General features: G+C 46.8%; 1 protein-coding gene across 1 annotated transcript in view; it reads right to left on the bottom strand.

Annotated features, from left to right (window-relative positions):
• Positions 1-20,100, bottom strand: part of LOC311119025 (hepatocyte growth factor-like) — a gene marked incomplete at its 5' end in the record, with an annotated part of 30,799 nt that extends 10,699 nt beyond the window's left edge. Inside the window, 3 exons of the mRNA XM_084193780.1 lie at positions 1,800-1,965; positions 19,400-19,518; positions 19,980-20,100. Of these exons, the coding sequence (XP_084049906.1) occupies positions 1,800-1,965; positions 19,400-19,518; positions 19,980-20,100 (406 nt within the window). The remainder of the gene's footprint in view (positions 1-1,799; positions 1,966-19,399; positions 19,519-19,979) is intronic.
• Positions 20,101-20,243: the final 143 nt, after the last annotated feature.

Below are 20,243 nucleotides of genomic sequence, written 5' to 3'. Positions count from 1 at the left end.
AACAGGGAGTACAGGAAGGGACTGAGCACACAACCCTGAGGGGCCCCCGTGTTGAGGATCAGCGTGGCAGATGTGTTGTTACCTACCCTTACCACCTGGGGGCGGCCCGTCAGGAAGTCCAGGATCCAGTTGCAGAGGGAGGTGTTTAGTCCCAGGGTCCTTAGCTTAGTGATGAGCTTTGAGGGCACTATGGTGTTGAACACTGAGCTGTAGTCAATGTATAGCATTCTCACGTATGTGTTCCTTTTGTCCAGGTAGGAAAGAGCAGTGTGGCACGCAATAGAGATTGCATCATCTGTGGATCTGTTGGGGCGGTATGCAAATTGGAGTGGGTCTAGGGTTTCTGGGATAATGGTGTTGAAGTGAGCCAAGACCAGCCTTTCAAAGCACTTCATGGCTACAAACGTGAGTGCTACGGGTCTGTAGTCATTTAGGCAGGTTATCTTAGTGTTCTTGGGCACAGGGACAATGGTGGTCTGCTTGAAACATGTTGGTATTACAGACTCAGTCAGGGACAGGTTGAAAATGTCAGTGAAGACACTTGCAAGTTGGTCAGCGCATGCTCGGAGTACACGTCCTGTTAATCCATCTGGCCTTGCGGCCTTGTGAATGTTGACCTGTTTAAAGGTCTTACTCACATCAGCTACGGAGAGTGTAATCACACAGTCGTCCGGAACAGCTGATCCTCTCATGCATGCTTCAGTGTTGCTTGCCTCGAAGCAAGTATAGAAGTAATTTAGCTCGTCTGGTAGGCTTGTGTCACTTGGCAGCTCGCGGCTGTGCTTCCCTTTGTAGTCTGTAATACTTTGCAAGCCCTGCCACGAGCGTCGGAGCCGGTGGAGCTTTGTACGTGTCTCTGTGTGTGGAGTAAAGGTGGTCTAGAGTTCTTTTCCCACTGGTTGCACATTTAACATGCTGGTAGAAATGAGGTAAAACGGATGTAAGTTTCCCTGCATAAAAGTCTCCCGCCACTAGGAGTGCCATCTCTGGATGAGTGTTTTCCTGTTTGCTCATGGCCTTATACAGCTCACTGAGTGCGGTCTTAGTGCCAGCATTGATTTGTGGTGGTAAATAGACAGCTATGAAAAATATAGATGAAAACAATCTTGCTAAATAGAGTGGTCTACAGCTTATCATGAGATACTCTACCTCAGGCGAGCAAAACCTCGAGGCTTCCTTAATATTAGATTTCGTGTATCAGCTGTTGTTTACAAATATACACAGACCGCCACCCCTTGTCTTACCGGAGGCGGCTGTTCTATCTTACGATGCAGCGTAAACCCAGCCAGCTGTATGTTATCCATGTCGTCGTTCAGCCATGACTCGGTGAAACCTAAAATATTACCGTTTTTAATGTCCCGTTGGTAGGATATTCGTGATCGTAGCTTGTCTATTTTGTTATCCAATGATTGTACATTGGCTAATAGGACTGATGGTAGAGGCAGATTACCCACTCGCTGTCGGATCCTTACAAGGCACTCCGACCGTCTCTTTCTCCTGCGAATGACGGGGATTTGGGCCTTGTCGGGTGTTTAAAATAAATTATTCTCTGTGACATCAAAGGGTAGTATTAAAAGTAAGACAAAATGTGATTTTCAAAACCTGCAATGAGTTTCTAGCCAGAGGGAGGGTATTTTCTTGCTCCACATGTCACCACAAATCACATAGTGTTTGAAAATCACTGTTTTTAAGATGTAATTGGGAATAACTTTTTTACGTTATATTTGAATGCCCTTTAACATGTAATATAGTGTGTGTAGGGTTGTCGATGTGTGTCCGTACAAGCGTGGGTCACTCACTTGCAACGATAGTCCCGGGGTATGTATGTGTGGTTGTGGGGGTACTGTGAGTCCCAGCGTTGACAGGTCACTCCACTGGGTGTTACTGCTACTGTCCCCCTGTAGCCCTCGCCTCGACCCCGGAAACAACTAGTAGTCACATCCACCTCTCCCACACTGTCTGAGGCTGAGAGAGGCAAAGAGAAAGAGACAGTGAAGGAGAGAGAGAGGGAAATTCACCATGGTTAAATATAGCCACATCACCTGTACCATCTGTTAAACTACACCAGCTTCTCCTTGAGGCCACAGTGCCACTCAGACACAGTAGCAAGAACAAGACTGACTTGGACTAAAACTCCTCAAATTCTATAGATTACATTGCAGTCATGTAGCTGATTAGGTTGAAATAACAAGGAAACAATGCTGACTCATTTTGTCCACAAGAACACTACCAGTCAAAAGTTTGGACACACCTACTCATTCAAGGGTTTTTCTTTATTTTCACTATTTTTTACATTGTAGAATAATAGTGAAGACATCAAAACTATGAAATAACACATATGGAATCATGTAGTAACCAAATAAGCGTTAAACAAATCAAAATATATTTTATATTTGAGATCCTTCAAATAGCCACACTTTGCCTTGATGACAACTTTGCACACTCTTGGCATTCTCTCAACCAGCTTCATGAGGTAGTCACCTGGAATGCATTTCAATTAACAGGTGTGCCTTCTTGAAAGTTAATTTGTGGAATTTCTTTCCTTCTTAATGCGTTTGAGCCAATCAGTTGTATTGTCACAAGGTGGACAGCTCAAATAAGCAAAGAGAAACGACAGTCCATCATTAGTTTAAAACATGAAGGTCAGTCAATAAGGACAATTTCAAGATCTTTGAAAGTTTCTTCAAGTGCAGTTGCAAAAACCATCAAGCGCTATGATAAAACTGGCTCTCATGAGGACCACCACAAGAATGGAAGACCCAGAGTTACCTCTGCTGCAGAGGATAAGTTCATTAGAGTTACCAGCCTCAGAAATTGCAGGCCAAATAAATGATTCACAGAGTTCAAGTAACAGAAACATCTCAACATCAACTGTTCAGAGGAGACTGTGTGAATCAGGCCTTCATGGTCGAATTGCTGCAACAACAAAAAAAACTACTAAAGGACACCAATAATAAGAAGAGACTTCCTTGGGACAAGAAACATGAGCTATGGATATTAGACCAGTGGAAATGTGTCCTTTGGTCTGGAGTCCAAAGAGTCTTTGTGAGACGCGGTGTGGGTGAACGGATTATCTCTATATGTGTATTTCCCACCGTAAAGCATAGAGGAGGAGGTGTTATGGTGTGGGGGTGTTTTGCTGGTGACACTGTCTGTGATTAATTTAGAATTCAAGGCACACTTAACAAGCATGGCTACCACAGTATTCCACAGCGATATGCCATCTCATCTGGTTTGGGCTTGGTGGGACTATCATTTGTTTTTCAACAGGACAATGACCCAACACACCTCCAGGCTGTGTAAGGGCTATTTTACCAAGAAGGAGAGTGATGGAGTGCTGCATCAGATGACCTGGCCTCCACAATCCCCCGACCTCAACCCAATTGAGATGGTTTGGGATGAGTGAAGGAAAAGCAGCCAACAAGTGCTCAGCATATGTGGGAACTCCTTCAAGACTGTTGGAAAAGCATTCCAGGTGAAGCTGGCTGAGAGAATGCCAAGAGTGTGCAAAGCTGTCATCAAGGCAAAGGGTGGCTATTTGAAGAATCTCAAATATAAAATATATTTTGATTTGTTTAACACTTTTTTGGTAACTAAATAATTCCATACGTGTTATTTCATAGCTTTGATGTCTTCACTATTATTCAACAATGTAGAAAATTGTAAAAATAAAGAAAAACCCTTGAATGAGTAGGTGTGTCCAAACGTTTGACTGGTACTGTATATGCTGTAACAAAAATAGTTCCAAGATGGCATAGCAGTGCGGTCGTGTTTTCTGTACTGTACTCATGTAAATAGCCTGTTTTTTGTTTTTTTGTATTTTTCGTATATATTTCTCAATCTCACTTTCCATCCTTTAACTAAATATACTTTCCTGCAACCCGCCTCACCCAATGTGGAACGGATTCTATTATTTCTTCATACATTTTTATCCAGAACCTCTGGCTGAAGGCCCTCAAAATTGTCAAAGACTCCAGCCACCCTAGTCATAGACTGTTCTCTCTGCTACCGCACGGCAAGCGGTACCGGAGTGCCAAGTCTAGGTCCAAAAGACTTCTCAACAGCTTCTACCCCCAAGCCATAAGACTCCTGAACAGCTAATCATGGCTACCCGGACTATTTGCACTGCCCCCCCACCCTTTTTACGCTGCTGCTACTCTGTTAATTATTTATGCATAGTCATAGTCACTTTAACTCTACCCACATGTACATATTACTTCAACTACCTCAACTAGCCAGTGCCCCCGCACATTGACTCTGCACCGGTACCCCCCTGTATATATAGCCTCCCTACTGTTATTTTATTTTACTTCTGCTCTTTTTTTTCTCAACACTTTTTTCGTTGTTGTTTTATTTTTACTTTTTCTGTTAAAAATAAATGCACTGTTGGTTAAGGGCTGTAAGTAAGCATTTCACTGTAATGTCTGCACCTGTTGTATTCGGCGCATGTGACCAATAAAATTTGATTTGATTTGATTTGAAACTAGCCAGCTAGCCAGCTAACTAGCTACTTGCTATTAGCCACCGTTAGCGGGCTTCACCATTGTCCGTGGCCGTGGCCTGCACTACCTACCAGCCAGCTCTAGCCTGGACAATTATCGGCCAGTCTGTACAGTCTGCACATCGCGCTATCGAGCCAGAGCATATCGGATTTTCTGCCGGAATCACTGAATCACTGGACCTTAACACCGGATCAACGCAACTAGCTAGCTGCAACCGAATGGCTGTTGTCGTTGTTGGCTAATCACCACTGTCCTGAAGCTAACCCCAGTTAGCCTTGAGCTAGCCTTGAGCCTGGCCCATCTCCCGGCTATCTACCTCTCTGTCAACCAGACGGGACCTCCTAGTGTTGACACGGAGCCCCGCCGAACCATCACGACTGGTCTGCCAACGTAATCGTCTGATGTGGTTTCAACAGGCTTCCCGTTGCGACGACAACGAAGATCCATCTGCTAGCCCCGGCCCGCTAGCACTCGCAACCAACAGCCGTGCCTCCAACTCGCCTGTAGCGTAGCAGCCACTGAACTGCTCCTGGACTTACTTATTGCTGTTCACTGGACCTTATGATCACTCAGCTACACAGCTGATGCCTGCTGGACTGTTCCTTTATACGGTACCCCATCCTGTTTATCTGTTTAGCCTCAGCTCAAACTTTCGTCGCCATTACGAGCTGTTGTCTTAGCTCTCTCGAATAACACCTGTGACTGCTTTATGCCTCTCTCCCATGTCAATATGCCTTGCCTATTGCTGTTTCAGTTAGTTGTAACTGTACTTTTTCAATGTAGAGCCCCAGTCCTGCTCAACCTGTCTCAGAGAGCTCCTTTGTCCCACCCCCCACACACGCGGAGACCGGCTCATTCGGTGCCTCCAGTGATGCTATCTCTTTCATCTTTACCCAACGCTTAGGTTTACCTCCACTGTACTCACATCCTTCCATATCCTTGTCTGTACATAATGCCCTGAATCTACAGTGAGGGAAAAAAGTATTTGATCCCCTGCTGATTTTGTACGTTTGCCCACTGACAAAGAAATGATCAGTATATAATTTTAATGGTAGGTTTATTTGAACAGTGAGAGACAGAATAACAACAAAATAATCCAGAAAAACGCATGTAAAAAATGTTATAAATTGATTTGCATTTTAATGAGGGAAATAAATATTTGACCCCCTCTCAAACAGAAAGATTTCTGGCTCCCAGGTGTCTTTTATACAGGTAACGAGCTGAGATTAGGAGCACACTCTTAAAGGGAGTGCTCCTAATCTCAGTTTGTTACCTTTATACAAGACACCTGTCCACAGAAGCAATCAATCAATCAGATTCCAAACTCTCCACCATGGCCAAGACCAAAGAGCTCTCCAAGGATGTCAGGGACAAGATTAAAAAAAAGAAAATAAGAAAAAAAAAAAAAATACAAAAAAAAAATACAAAAAAAAATAAATAATAAGATTGTAGACCTACACAAGGCTGGAATGAGCTACAAGACCATCGCCAAGCAGCTCGGTGAGAAGGTGACAACAGTTGGTGCAATTATTCGCAAATGGAAGAAACACAACATAACTGTCAATCTCCCTCGGCCTGGGGCTCCATGCAAGATCTCACCTCGTGGAGTTGAAATGATCATGAGAACGGTGAGGAATCAGCCCAGAACTATACGGGAGGATCTTGTCAATGATCTCAAGGCAGCTGGGACCATAGTCACCAAGAAAACAATTGGTAACAGACTACGCCGTGAAGGACTGAAATCCTGCAGCGCCCGCAAGGTCCCCCTGCTCAAGAAAGCACATATACAGGCCTGTCTGAAGTTTGCCAATGAACATCTGAATGATTCATAGGAGAACTGGGTGAAAGTGTTGTGGTCAGATGAGACCAAAATCGAGGAGGAGGAGGAATGCTGCCTATGACCCCAAGAACACCATCCCCACCATCAAACATGGAGGTGGAAACATTATGCTTTGGGGGTGTTTTTCTGCTAAGGGGACAGGACAACTTCACCGCATCAAAGGGACAATGGACAGGCCATGTACCGTCAAATCTTGGGTGAGAACTTCCTTCCCTCAGCCAGGGCATTGAAAATGGGTCGTGGATGGGTATTCCAGCATGACAATGACCCAAAACACACGGCCAAGGCAACAAAGGAGTGGCTTAAGAAGGAGCACATTAAGGTCCTGGAGTGGCCTAGCCAGTCTCCAGACCTTAATCCCATAGAAAATCTGTGGAGGGAGCTGAAGGATCGAGTTGCCAAACGTCAGCCTCGAAACCTTAATGACTTGGAGAAGATCTACAAAGAGGAGTGGGACAAAATCCCTTCTGAGATGTGTGCAAACCTGGTGGCCAACTACAAGAAACGTCTGACCTCTGTGATTGCCAACAAGGGTTTTGCCACTAAGTACTAAATAATGTTTTGCAGAGGGGTCAAATACTTATTTCCCTCATTAAAATGCAAATCAATTAATACAATTTTTGACATGCGTTTTTCTGGATTTTTTTGTTGTTATTCTGTCTCTCACTGTTCAAATAAACCTAATATTAAAATTATAGACTGATCATGTCTTTATCAGTGGGCAAACGTACAAAATCAGCAGGGGATCAAATACTTTTTTCCCTCACTGTATTCTACAACGCCCGGAAATCTGCCCCTTTTTTTCTCTGTACCCAACGGACTAGAAGAACAGTTCTTAAAGCCTTTAGCCGTATCCTTATTCTACTCCTCCTCTCTTCCTCCTACCTTCACTCTCTCTTTCCCGCTACTCTCTCCTCTTCCATCCTATCATCTCTTCCCTCTGCTAAATCCTTCTCCCTCCGATCTCCTGATTATGCCTCCTCAACCCTCCTCTCCTCCCTTTCTGCATCTTTTGACCCTCTATGTCCCTTTCCTCCCAGCTGGCTCAGTCCTCCCCTCCTGCTCCGTGCTTGACGACTCATTGCGAGCTCACAGAAGAGGGCCCCGGGCAGCCGAGCGGAAATGGAGGGAAACTAGACTCCCTGCGGACCTGTCATCTTTTCACTCCCTCCCCTACATTCTCGTCCTCTGTTTCCGCTGCTAAAGCCACTTTCTACCACTCTAAATTTCAAGCCTCTGCCTCTAACCCTAAGAAGCTCTTTGCCACCTTCTCCTCCCTGCTGAATCCTCCTCCTCCTCCCCCTCCCTCCTCCCTCTCTGTGGATGACTTCGTCAACCATTTTGAAAAGAAGGTTGACGACATCCGATTCTCATTTATTAAGTCAAATGACACCGCTGGTCCTGCTCACACTGCCCTACCCTATGCTTTGACTTCTTTCTCCCCTCTCTTTCCAGATTAAATCTTGCGACTTGTGACGGCCGGCCGCCCAACAACCTGCCTGCTTGACCCGATCCCCTCCTCTCTTTTCCAGACCATTTCCAGAGACCTTCTCCCTTACCTCACCTCGCTCATCAACTCATCCTTGACCGCTGGCCATGTCCCTTCCGTCAAGAGAGCGAGAGTTGCACCCCTCCTCAAAAAACCTACACTCGATTCCTCCGATGTCAACAACTACAGACCAGTTTCCCTTCTTTCTTTTCTCTCCAAAGCTCTTGAGCGTGCCGTCTCTAGCCAACTCTCCTGCTATCTCTCTCAGAATGACCTTCTTGATCTAAACCAGTCAGGTTTCTCTTCTCTGTGTCACGGAGGCTCTCCGCACTGCGAAAGCTAACTCTCTCTCCTCTGTTCTTATCCTTCTAGACCTATCCGCTGCCTTTGATACTGTGAACCATCAGATCCTCCTCTCCACCCTCTCCGAGCTGCTCACTCTTGGATTGCGTCCTACCTGACAGGTCGCTCCTACCAGGTGACGTGGCGAGAATCTGTCTCCGCACCACGTGCTGTCACCACTGGTGTCCCCCAGGGCTCAGTTATAGGCCCTCTCCTATTCTTTCTATACACCAAGTCACTTGGCTCTGTCATATCCTCACATGGTCTCTCCTATCATTGCTACGCAGACGACACACAATTAATTTTCTCCTTTCCCCCTTCTGATAACCAGGTGGTCAATCGCATCTCTGCATGTCTGGCGGACATATCAGTGTGGATGTCGGATCACCACCTCAAGCTGAACCTCGGCAAGACGGAGCTGCTCTTCCTCCCGGGGAAGGACTGCCCGCTCCATGATCTCACCATCACGGTTGACAACTCCATTGTGTCCTTGTCCCAGATTGCAAAGAACCTTGGCGTGACCCTGGACAACACCCTGTCGTTCTCCGCTAACATCAAAGCGGTGACCCGATCCTGCAGGTTCATGCTCTACAACATTCGCAGAGTACGACCCTACCTTACACAGAAAGCGGCACAGGTCCTAATTCAGGCACTTGTCATCTCCCGTCTAGATTACTGCAACTCGCTGTTGGCTGGGCTCCCTGCCTGTGCCATTAAACCCCTACAACTTATCCAGAACACTGCAGCCCGTCTGGTGTTCGACCTTCCCAAGTTCTCTCATGTCACCCCGCTCCTCTGCACACTCCACTGGCTTCCAGTTGAGGCTTGCATCTACTACAAAACCATGGTGCTTGCCTACGGAGCTGTGAGGGGAACGATACCTCCTTACCTTCAGGATCAGACCCTACACCCAAATGAGGGCACTACGTTCATCCACCTCTGGCCTGCTAGCTCCCCTACCTCTACGGAAGCACAGTTCCCATCAAGCCCAGTCAAAGCTATTTGCTGCTCTGGCACCCCAATGGTGGAACAAGCTTCCCCACGACGCCAGGACAGCGGAGTCACTGACCACCTTCCAGAGACACTTGAAACCCTACCTCTTTAAGGAATACCTGGAATAGTATAAAGTAATCCTTCTACCCCCCCCCCCCCCCCACACCCATTAAAAAAAGAAAAAGTGGTTGTCCCACTGGCTATCATAAGTTGAATACACCAATTTGTAAGTTGCTCTGCTATATGATGTAAATGTAAATGTAAATGTAAATGTGATGTAGAGGTTAACCCAGGCCATGTAGACCCCAGTATCACTCCTGCTCCCCAGGCGCTATCATTTGTTGACTTCTGTAAGCGTAAAAGCCTTGGTTTCTTGCATGTTAACATCAGAAGCCTCCTCCCTAAGTTTGAGTTATTCACTGCGTTAGCTTACTCCGCCAACCCTGATGTTCTAGCAGTGTCTGAATCCTGGCTTAGGAAGGCCACCAAAGATTCTGAAATGTCTATTCCCAACTACAACATTTTCCGTCTAGATAGAACTGCCAAAGGGGGCGGAGTTGCAATCTACTGTAGAGATAGCCTGCAGAGCTCTATCATACTATCCAGGTCTGTGCCCAAACAGTTTGAGCTTCTACTTCTAAAAATCCACCTTTCCAGAAATAAGTCTCTCACTGTTGCCGCTTGCTACAGACCCCCCTCAGCCCCCAGCTGTGCCCTGAACACCATATGTGAATTGATTGCCCCCCATCTATCCTCAGAGTTCGTATTGCTTAGTTATTTACATTGTTATTTATTTTGCTCATTTGTATCCCAGTATCTCTATTTTCACATCATCTTCTGCACATCTATCACTCCAGTGTTAATACTAAATTATAATTGTAATTATTTTGCACTATGGCCTATTTATTGCCTTACCTCCATAACTTACTACATTTGCACACACTGTATATATATTTTCTATTGTGTTATTGACTGTACATTTTGTTTATTCCATATGTAACTCTGTGTTGTTGTTGTTTTTACCACACTGCTTTGCTTTATCTTGGCCAGGTCGCAGTTGTAAATGAGAACTTGTTCTCAACTGGCTTACCTGGCTAAATAAAGGTGAAATAAATGAAATAAAATAAAAAGCCTTTTGTCTCTCCACAATCTAAACAGACAGTATTTTGTGGATCTGTCTAACAATAGAGTGCTACTGGTGAGGATTATAAAGACAGGACCAGGGAATAGAAAAGGCCAAAACAATTCAACTCTTTGTTTCTACGTCTTTCTTCTGCCTTGGTTTCATTAACACAATGTTTAAGGGTTAGACCATAAAACTGGACTGGGTTGACTTCCAAGGCCTGTATCAGATACTACACAAGAGAGACAAAGAAAGAGAGAGTCCAACCGATAAGATGCTATCTTGTAAAGTTCCAGTTCCAGTGCTGCTGATGACTAACAGAGCAGAGAAGAGCCCAACAAAGAAACAACAAACACACTCACACAGCCTTAAAGTGCTCTTCTTTGTCAACCTTCTATAGACCCACTTCACTTCAGCTCACAAGCAGAGATGTGATGACTGCAGAGATCTCTTTCGGTCTCTCCCTTTCTCGCATAAACAGGCGCACACACACACACACACACACACACCACTCATCTTGTATGTAACTGGAGCATAGTGCGTGTGACCCTAGTGTTGTGTCTGTGTGTCTGACAGGAGGTTTATATAGCAGAGTAACTGAGCTTTCTAAAGTGTGTGTGCATACGCATGTGTGTTTGTAAGCGTGTGTGTTTGTGTGAAAAGTTATAATATTACAAGACAGTTGTAAGGGCATGTAGAGATAAATGACAGGTACAGGAAGCTGTACATTTGGAGTAGTTACTCATACCACACACACATATAGTACATTCGGAAAGTATTCAGACCCCTTGACTTTTTCCACATTTTGTTACATTACAGCCTTTTTTTTTTTTTACCTTTATTTAACCAGGTAAGCCAGTTGAGAACAAGTTCTCATTTACAACTGCGACCTGGCCAAGATAAAGCAAAAGCAGTGCGATAAAAACACAGAGTTACATGTGGGGTAAAACAAAACATAAAGTCAAAAATACAACAGAAAATATATATACAGTGTGTTCAAATGTAGCAAGTTATGGAGGCAAGGCAATAAATAGGCCATAGTGCAAAATAATTACAATTAGTATTAACACTGGAATGATAGATGTGCAAGAGATGATGTGCAAATAGAGACACTGGGGTGCAAATGAGCAAAATAAATAACAATATGGGGATGAGGTAGTTGGGTGGGCTAATTTCAGATGGGCTGTGTACAGGTGCAGTGATCGGTAAGGTGCTTTGGGGATAACCAGTGAGATATACCTGCTGGAGCGCATACTACGGGTGGGTGTTGCTATGGTGACCAATGAGCTAAGATAAGGCGGTGATTTGCCTAGCAGTGATTTAGAGATGGCCTGGAGGCAGTGGATTTGGCGACGAATATGTAGTGAGGACCAGCCAACAAGAGCATACAGGTCACAGTGGTGGGTAGTATATGGGGCTTTGGTGACAAAACGGATGGCACTGTGATAGACTACATCCAATTTGCTGAGTAGAGTGTTGGAGGCTATTTTGTAAATGACATCGCCGAAGTCAAGGATCGGTAGGATAGTCAGTTTTACGAGGCCATGTTTGGCAGCATGAGTGAAGGAGGCTTTGTTGCGAAATAGGAAGCTGATTCTAGATTTAACTTTGGATTGGAGATGCTTAATGTGAGTCTGGAAGGAGAGTTTACAGTCTAACCAGACACCTAGGTATTTGTAGTTGTCCACATACTCTAGGTCAGACCCGTCGAGTGTAGTGATTCTAGTCGGGTGGGCGGGTGCCAGTAGCGTTCGATTTAAGAGCATGCATTTAGTTTTACTAGTGTTTAAGAGCAGTTGGAGGCTACTGAAGGAGTGTTGTATGGCATTGAAGCTCGTTTGGAGATTTGTTAACACAGTGTCCAATGAAGGGCCAGATGTATACAAAATGGTGTCGTCTGCGTAGAGATAGATCTGAGAGTCACCAGCAGCAAGAGCGACATCATTGATATACACGGAGAAAAGTGTCGGCCCAACAATTGAACCCTGTGGCACCCCCATAGAGACTGCCATAGGTCCAGACAATAGGCCCTCCGATTTGACACATTGAACTCTATCTGAGAAGTAGTTGGTGAACCAGGCGAGGCAGTCATTTGAGAAACCAAGGCTATTTAGTCTGCCAATAAGAATGCGGTGGTTGACAGATTCGAAAGCCTTGGCCAGGTCGATGAAGATGGCTGCACAGTACTGTCTATTATCAATTGTGGTTATAATATCGTTTAGGACCTTGTGCGTGGCTGAGGTGCATCAATGACTAGCTCAGAAACCAGATTGAATAGCGGAGAAGGTATAGTGGGATTCGAAAAGGTCGGTGATCCGTTTGTTAACTTGGCTTTCAAAAACTTTCGAAAGGCAGGGCAGGATGGATATAGGTCTGTAACAGTTTGGATCTAGAGTGTCACCCCCTTTGAGGAGGGGGAGGACCGCGGAAGCTTTCCAATCTCTGGGGATCTCAGACGTTACGAAAGAGAGGTTGAACAGGCTAGCAATAGGGGTTGCAACAATTTCGGCGGCTAGTTTTAGAAAGAAAGGGTCCAGATTGTCTAGCCCAGATGATTTGTAGGGATCCAAATTTTGCAGCTCTTTCAGAACATCAGCTGTCTGCATTTGTGTGAAGGAGAAGCGGGGGGGGGGGCATGGGCAAGTTGCAGCAGAGGGTGCAGAGCTGGTGGCCGGGGTAGTGGTAGCCAGGTGGAAAGCATGGCCAGCCGTAGCAAAATGCTTGTTGACATTTTTGATTGCTGTAGATTTATCGGTGGTGATAGTGTTTCCTAGCCTCAGTGCAGTGGGTAGCTGGGAGGAGGTGCTCTTATTCTCCATGGACTTTACAGTGTCCCAAAACTTTTTGGAGTTAGTGCTACAGGATGCACATTTCTGTTTGAAAAAGCTAGCCTTTGCTTTCCTAACTGCTTGTGTATATTGATTCCTAACTTCCCTGAAAAGTTGCATATCGCAGGGGCTATTCAATGCTAATGCAGTACGCCACAGGATATTTTTGTGCTGGTCAAGGGCAGTCAAGTCTGAGGAGAACCAGGGGCTATATCTGTTCTTAGTTCTGTATTTTTTGAATGGGGCATGTTTATTTAAGATTGAAAGGAAATTACTTTTAAAGAACAACCAGGCATCCTCTACTGACGGAATGAGATAGATATCCATCCAGGATACCTGGGCCAGGTCAATTAGGAAGGCCTGCTCGCTAAAGTGTTTTAGGGAGCGTTTGACAGTGATGAGAGGTGGTCGTTTGACCGCGGACCCGTTACGGACGCAGGCAATAAGGCAGTGATTGCTGAGATCCTGGTTGAAGACAGTGGAGGTGTATTTAGAGGGTAAGTTAGTCAGGATGATATCTATGAGGGTGCCCATGTTTACGGATATAGGGTTGTACCTGTTAGGTTCGTTGATAATTTGTGTGAGATTGAGGGCATCTAGTTTGGATTGTAGGACGGCCGGGGTGTTAAGCATATCCCAATTTAGGTCACCAAGCAGTACGAACTCTGAGGCTAAATGGGGGGCAATCAATTCACATATGGTGTCCAGGGCACAGCTGGGGGCTGATGGGGGTCTGTAGTAAGCGGCAACAGTGAGAAACGTATTTCTGGAAAGGTGGATTTTTAGAAGTAAAAGCTCAAACTGTTTGGGCACAGACCTGGATAGTATGATAGAGCTCTGAAGGCTATCTCTACAGTAGATTGCAACTCCACCCCCTTTGGCAGTTCTATCTAGACAGAAAATGTTGTAGTTGGGGATGGACATTTCAGAATTTTTGGTGGCCTTCCTAAGCCAGGATTCAGACACTGCAAGAACATCAGGGGTTGGCGGAGTGTGCTAACGCAGTGAATAACTCAAACTTAGGAAGGAGGCTTCTGATGTTAACGTGCAGAAAACCAAGGCTTTTACGGTTACAGAAGTCAACAAATGATAGCTCCTGGGGAGTAGGAGTGATACTGGGGGCTGCAGGGCCTGGGTTAGCCTCTACATCACCAGAGGAACAGAGGAGGACTAGAATAAGGATACGGCTAAAGGCTTTAAGAACTGGTCTTCTAGTGTGTTGGGTACAGAGAATAAAGGGGGCAGATTTCCGGGCGTTGTAGAATAGATTCAGGGCATTATGTACAGACAAAGATATGGAAGGATATGAGTACAGTGGAGGTAAACCTAAGCGTTGGGTAACAATGAAAGAGATAGCATCACTGGAGGCACCGATTGAGCCGGTCTCGGCGTGTATGGGGGGTGGAACAAAGGAACTTTTTGAGGCAGTTTGAGAGGGACTTGGGGTTCTACAGTGAAAATACAGAACTAACTGGAACAGCAATAGGCAAGGCATATTGGCATGGGAGAGAGTCATAAAGCAATCACAGGTGTTATTAGAGAGACCTAAGACAACAACTGGTAATGGCGATAAAGTTTGGGCTGAGGCTAAACAGATAAACAGGACAGGGTACCGTGTAAAGGAACAGTCTAGCAGGCTGTGATCATAAGGTCCAGTGAACAGCAATATGTGAGTCCAAGAGCAGTTCGAATTGGTACTACAGCACAGCGATCAGGAAGCATGGCTGTTGTTTGCGTGTGCTAGCGGGCCGGGGCTAGCAGATGGTTCTTCGTGGTCATCGCAATGGGAAGCCTGTTGAAACCACAGACGATTACGTCGGCAGACCAGTCGTGATGGATAGGCGGGGCGCCGTGTTGACTCTAGGAGGTCCCGTCCGGTTGACAGAGAGGTAGATAGCCGGGAGATGTGCCTGACTCAAGGCTAGCTCAAGGCTGATTAGCCAACAACAACGTTCATTTGGTTGCAGCTAGCTAGTTGCGATTATCCAGTGTTAAAGGTCCAGTGATTCAGTGATTCCGGCAGAAAATCCGATAGGTTCTGGGTCGATAACGGGCTGAGCAGACAGTGCAGACTGGCCGATAATAGTCCAGGCTAGAGCTGGCTGGTATGTAGTGCAGGCCAAGGACAATGGTGAAATACCGCTAATGGTGGCTAATAGCAAGTAGCTAGTTAGCTGGTTAGCTGGCTACTCCCGTCCGGTAGACAGAGAGGTAGATAGCCGGGATATGGGCCTGCTCGAGGCTAGCTCAAGGCTAACTGATTCTTGCTTCGGGGGCAGTGGTGATTCGCCTACAGCAACATCCATTCGACATCCATTCAATTGCGGCTAGCTAGTTGCGATCCGGTGTTAAGGTCCAGTGATTCAGTTATTTCGGCAGAAAATCCGATGTTCTGGGTGAAAACCGCTAACGGTGGCTAATAACAAGTAACTAGTTAGCTAGTTAGCTGGCTGGCTAGTTTCAACTGGAGATTCTAGATAAAGGTGAGTAAATAATAGAATCCGTTCTACATTGAGTGAGGTGGGTTGCAGAAAAGTATATTTAGAAGGATGAAAAGTGTGATAGGTGTCACGATCGTCGGGAACAGAGGAGGACCAAGGCGCAGCGTGGAATGCGAACATATTTATTTAATTTGAATGATCACACGAACAAAACAACAAAACGAAAACGTGACGTCCCTGGTTAATTCACAACCAACACGGAACAAGAAACCACAACAAATGAATGCCTAACGGCTACTTAAGTATGGCTCCCAATCAGAGACAACGAGCTACAGCCGTCTCTGATTGGGAGCCACCCTGGCCAACATAGAAATACAACAACTAGAACAAACACAAATGAAAACTCACACCCTGGCTCAACATACTAGAGTCCCCAGAGCCAGGGCGTGACAGTACCCCCCCCTAAAGGCGCGCACTCCGACCGCGCCAACCAAATACCACAGGGGAGGGACCGGGTGGGCACTCCGCCTTGGCGGCGGATCCGGCTCCGGGCATGATCCCCACTCCCTCTCTAACCCCCCAAAGTACCCCTGGTCCGGTCTGGCCCTGCTGACCGGAGCTGGACTGCACACTGGTGGAGCGGATTGCTCTAGCTCCGGCGTGAAGCAGCTGACCCGTGCTGAACCAGGCACCGGTGGAACAGGCACGGGCTGTGCCGGACTGACGAAACGCACCCCTGACTTGGTGCGGGGAGCAGGAGCGGGCCGGACCGGGCTGACGAAGCGCACCACTGACTTGGTGCGGGGAGCAGGAACGGGCCGAGCCGGGCTGACGAAACGCACCCCTGACTTGGTGCGGGGAGCAGGAGCGGGCCGGACCGGGCTGACGAAGCGCACCACTGACTTGGTGCGGGGAGCAGGAACGGGCCGAGCCGGGCTGACGAAGCGCACCACTGACTTGGTGCGGGGAGCAGGAGCGGGCCGAGCTGGGCTGACGAAACGCACCACTGACTTGGTGCGGGGAGCAGGAGCGGGCCGAGCTGGGCTGACGAAGCGCACCACTGACTTGGTGCGGGGAGCAGGAGCGGGCCGAGCTGGGCTGACGAAACGCACCACTGACTTGGTGCAGGGAGCAGGAGCGGGCCGAGCTGGGCTGACGAAGCGCACCATTGGCTTGGTGCGGGGAGCAGGAACAGGCCGGGCCGGGCTGGCGACGCGCACCATTGGCTTGGTGCGGGGAGCAGGAACAGGCCGGGCCGGGCTGGCGACGCGCACCATTGGCTTGGTGCGGGGAGCAGGAACAGGCCGAACCGGGCTGGCGACGCACACCACAGGCTCGGTGCGAGGGACAGGAACAGGCCGGACCGTACTGGGGACACACACCACTGGCCCTACGCGGGGATCAGGAACGGGCCGGACCGGACTGGTAACACACCCCAGTACCTCTCGCCGTGCCTCTACACTTTCCTCCCCTTTTGTGACCAGTGGCCCCCGTAACCTGGCGGCCTCCTCTACTAACCGCTCCATCGCGGCCCCCTGCTGCCCCGTCGTCCACGGCGTGAGCCCCCCCCTAAAAATTTTCTGGGCGTCTCTCCTACCCGTGGACCAGATCTCCATGTCCCTCGCCAGACTTTCGCCCTTCTGCTTCCAAGTCCGGCCCTTCTCTTCCTCACCCGGCTTGACCCAGTCGAGGAGGCGAAGGAGATCTGCTAGAGATCTCCCTGGCGATTGCTCCTGGACACGCTGCTTGGTCCAGTCTTGGTGGTTTCTTCTGTCACGATCGTCGGGAACAGAGGAGGACCAAGGCGCAGCGTGGAATGCGAACAAATTTATTTAATTTGAATGATCACACGAACAAAACAACAAAACGAAACGTGACGTCCCTGGTTAATTCACAACCAACACGGAACAAGAAACCACACCAAATGAATGCCTAACGGCTACTTAAGTATGGCTCCCAATCAGAGACAACGAGCTACAGCCGTCTCTGATTGGGAGCCACCCTGGCCAACATAGAAATACAACAACTAGAACAAACACAAATGAAAACTCACACCCTGGCTCAACATACTAGAGTCCCCAGAGCCAGGGCGTGACAATAGGGAAATATATACGTAAAATAAAAAAATCACAAAAAAACTGGGTATTTACATGGACACATGGACACATGGCCTTATTCTAAAATGGATTTTAAAAAAAATAATCCTCATCAATCTACACACAATATCCTTGAATGACAAAGCAAAAACTGGTTTTTAGACATTTTTGCAAATTTATTAAAAATTAAAAAATTAAATATAACATTTACATAAGTATTAAGACCCTTTACTCAGTACTTTGTTGAAGCACCTTTGGCAGCGATTACAGCCGTGAGTCTTCTTGGGTATGACGCTACAAGCTTGGCACACCTGTATTTGGGGAGTTTCTCCCATTCTTCTCTGCAGATCCACTCAAGCTCTGTCAGGTTGGATGGGGCGTGTTGCTGCACAGCTATTTTCAGGTCTCTCCAGAGATGTTCGATCGGGTTCAAGTCTGGGCTCTGGCTAGGCCACTCAAGGACATTCAGAGACTTGTCCAGAAGCCACTCCTGCATTGTCTTGGCTGTGTGCTTAGGGACGTTGTCCTGTTGAAAGGTGAACCTTCGCCCCAGTCTGAGGTCCTGAGCACTCTGGAGCAGGTTTTATCAAGGATCTCTCTGTACTTGGCTCCGTTCATCTTGCCCTCAATCCTGACTAGTCTCCTAGACCTTGCCGCTGAAAAACATTCCCACAGTATGATGCTGCCACCACCATGCTTCACCATAGGGATGGTGCCAGGTTTCCTACAGACGTGACGTTTGGCGCACAATTGGCCCAGCGTCGTCCGGGTTTGGCTGTTGTAGGCCGTCATTGTAAATAATAATTTGTTCTTAACTGACTTGCCTACTTAAATAAAGGTTAAATAAAAACAAATAAAAAATTCAGGCCAAAAAGTTAAATCTTGGTTTCATCAGACCAGTGAATCTTGTTTCTCATGGTCTGAGAGTCCTTTAGGAGCCTTTTGGCAAACTCCAAGCAGGCTGTCATGTGCCTTTTACTGAGGAGTGCCTCTATCAAAAAGGCCTGATTGGTGGAGTGGTGCAGAGATGGTTGTCCTTCTGGAAGGTTCTCCCATCTCCACAGAGAAACTCTGGAGCTCTGTCAGAGTGACCATCAGGTTCTTGGTCACCTCACTGACCAAGGCCGTTCTACCCTGATTGCTCAGTTTGGCCGGGCGGCCAGCTCTACGAAGAGTCTTGGTGGTTCCAAACTTCTTCCATTTAAGAATGATGGAGGCCACTGTGTTCTTGGGGACCTTCAATGCTGCAGAAATGTTTTGGTACCCTTCCCCAGATCTGTGCCTCGACACAATCCTGTCTCGGAGCTCTATGGATAATTCCTTCAACCTCATGCTTGGTTTTTGCTCTGACATACACTGCCAACTGTGGGATAGATAGGTGTGTGCCTTTCCAAATCATGTCCAATCAATTGAATTAACCACAGGTGGACTCCAATCAAATTGTAGAAACATCTCAAGGATGATCACTGGAAACAGGATGCACCTGAGCTCAATTTCGAGTCTCATAGCAAAGGGTCTGAATACTTACGTAAATAAGGTATTTCTGTTTTTTATTTGTAATACATTTGTAAATTTTTTAAAAAAAAACCTGTTTTCGCTTTGTCATTATGGGGTATTGTGTGTAGATGGACGAGAAAAATAAATAATTGTATCCATTTTAGAATAAGGCTGTAACGTAACAAAATGTGGAAAAAGTCAAGGGGTCTGAATACTTTCCAAATGCACACACACCCACACACACTCACGGCAGGCTGTGATGTTGCAGTACTCCCAGGATGTGTGTGCATCCAGGGTGAAACACCACGGTCGTTGACGTCCATCTGGGTTCCTACAGTAGTTATCGTCTAGGCCTTTATCAGGATACCTACAACCCAAACAGAAGTGAAGGTTTTCAAAAAGTCATTGGGACAGATGTAGATACATATGAGCAGTGAGCAAATGGGTATGCCGGTGTGTGTGTGTGTGTGTGTGCGTGCGTGCGTGTGTCTGCATCAGTGCAAGCGCATTTATACGTTTGTGTGTGTATCTATAATATGTGTGTGTTGGCCATAGGGCCTACATGGGCAGAGTATACTGGTCACTGCAGGTGTTTTGCATCTAATTCCTCCTCCAGGTATACTAACAGAGCCTCAGAGGTGCTGAGAACCTCTTCATCACAGAGTTGAAGGGTGTGTGTGTGTGTGTCCTGCCCCAGCGGCAGGTGGTGTGGATTAGTGTTAGACTCGTTAACACGTCTTTAGTCATCCCTGTGTTTCTGTAATGCATATTCAACCTCATACTGAGTGTGTGCGCGCATGTGCGCATGGATGCGTGTGTGAGTGTTACCTCTTGGGGTGGAAGAGGTGTTTGTGTGGTTCCTCTAGGTCCCAGCGTTGACACTCCCGTCCCATCTCTGTGTGATCCATGGGACCTCTGTAGCCTTCCCCGTTACAGCTCACACACTCCACTGGACACACACACACACACACACACAGGTGATATTTGAACATGCCATGGACATTATTTATGCAGATACTACATAAACAGCATGTGGTGCAATACCACAATTGTTTCTGGATAATTGTCCCAACTATTTAAAAGGTAATGTAA

This window comes from Coregonus lavaretus (genome assembly GCF_964263955.1).
Source record: "Coregonus lavaretus genome assembly, contig: HAP1_SCAFFOLD_5176, whole genome shotgun sequence".
Taxonomy (NCBI): Eukaryota; Metazoa; Chordata; class Actinopteri; order Salmoniformes; family Salmonidae; genus Coregonus; species Coregonus lavaretus.
Note: the sequence above shows the minus strand (reverse complement) of the source record. Positions and strands in the feature narration are given on the sequence as shown.